The 1,479-nt window shown below is 68.5% G+C and overlaps 1 protein-coding gene across 1 annotated transcript in view; it reads left to right on the plus strand.

The window, feature by feature from the left end:
* Nucleotides 1–1,479, plus strand: part of EMIHUDRAFT_213184 (hypothetical protein) — a gene marked incomplete at both ends in the record, with an annotated part of 3,878 nt that overhangs the window by 1,956 nt on the left and 443 nt on the right. Inside the window, one exon of the mRNA XM_005765303.1 lies at nucleotides 876–1,046. Coding sequence (XP_005765360.1) covers nucleotides 876–1,046 — 171 coding nt within the window. The remainder of the gene's footprint in view (nucleotides 1–875; nucleotides 1,047–1,479) is intronic.

A 1,479-nucleotide genomic window follows, 5' to 3' on the forward strand; every position in this document is an offset into this window, starting at 1 on the left:
TTGGATCGCGCCGTCGTCTCTCTCTTAGTCTCCCTCTTCTCCGCCCCAATCTTGGCTCACCTCGGCTCCACCTCGGCTCCGCCTCGGCTCCGCCTCGGCTCCACCTCGGCTCACCTCGGCCCACCTCGGCCCACCTCGGCTCCACCTCGGCTCCACCTCGGCCCGCCTCGGCTCCGCCTCGGCTCACCTCGGCCCCACCATGACCGCAGGCGCTGGTGCGGCAGAGCGCGTACCCAGAGGACGTCCTCCGCCCGCTCGCAGAACCGCAGTTCCCCACCCAACCCGGTACCCAAACCCAACGAGATCACCATAGGTCTTCTGCCCGCTCGCGGAGCAGCAAACCTGCCGGCTCTCGGACATCTTCTCCGCGCCGCGGCCGCGCGAGCGCGAGCCAGGCGAACCCTAGAATCACCCTGACCCTTGCCCTTGCCCTTGCCCTTGCCCTTGCCCTACCCCTGACCCTGACCCTAACCCTGACCCTGACCCTACCCCTACACCTACCCCTACCCCCCTGACCCTGACCCTGACCCTGACCCTACCCCTACCCCCCTGACCAGGGTCGGGCGAGTGGACGCCGGACCACTTGGCGGACCTCGAGCCGGCCGCAGAGGCGGCGGGCGGAATACTGCCGCCGCCGCAGCCAGACCCGCCGCCGTCCAAGCTAAGCCTGCTCGGCCTTGAGGGCGAGTACGCGGGCCAGAGGATCGCGCTGCCGCTGCAGGCTCGAGATCACACGAGATCACACGAGATCACACGAGATCGCGCTCCCGCGTCAGCCCCTCCTGCCCCTCCTGCCCGTCCTGCCCTGTCCGTCACCTCTCGCCCGCACCCAGCCCTCTCGCGACCTCACTCTCCCCGCACGGCTGTCGACGCAGGTCGGGGCCGAGGGCCGGGCCTCCGCCGTGGTGGGTGCAATCTCGTGCAATCTCATGTGTAACCTCGTGTCATCTCAGGTCGGGGCCGAGGGCCGGGCTGCCGTGGAGGGCCGCGTGGCCGTGGTTGGCCGCTCCTCGTCCTGCGACGTCACCTTGCCGAAAGACGACCAGGTCCCCTACCCCCCAGTACCCGAACCCCAGCCTGCAACCCTCCCCTACCCACCCAGTAACCGATCCCAGCCCAAAATCCTCCCCTACCCACCCATTACCCGAACCCAGTCCCCAACCCCCCAACCCCCCCCAAGTACCTGAACCCAGGCCCCAACCCTCCCCTACCCAGCACCCGAACCCAGCTCCGAACCCTCCCCTACCCGCCGCCAGATTTCGCGCCGCCACGCGGAGATTGCCACGAGGGGCGGCAAGGCGTGGGTGCGTGACCTGGGCTCGACCTCCTAGAAGCGGAGCACGTCTTCATGTATCCCAACTAGCGCTCTCGAGGGGGCGCGTGCTCCGCTGTATTCGACTGTATTCGCAGCCCCTCGTATTCACGCGGTGCTCTGCACGCGCACTGCACAATACCGCATCCCCGCCCTCATGTTGGCGT

Source organism: Emiliania huxleyi (assembly GCF_000372725.1).
Source record: "Emiliania huxleyi CCMP1516 unplaced genomic scaffold EMIHUscaffold_56, whole genome shotgun sequence".
NCBI classification, from domain to species: domain Eukaryota; phylum Haptophyta; order Isochrysidales; family Noelaerhabdaceae; genus Emiliania; species Emiliania huxleyi.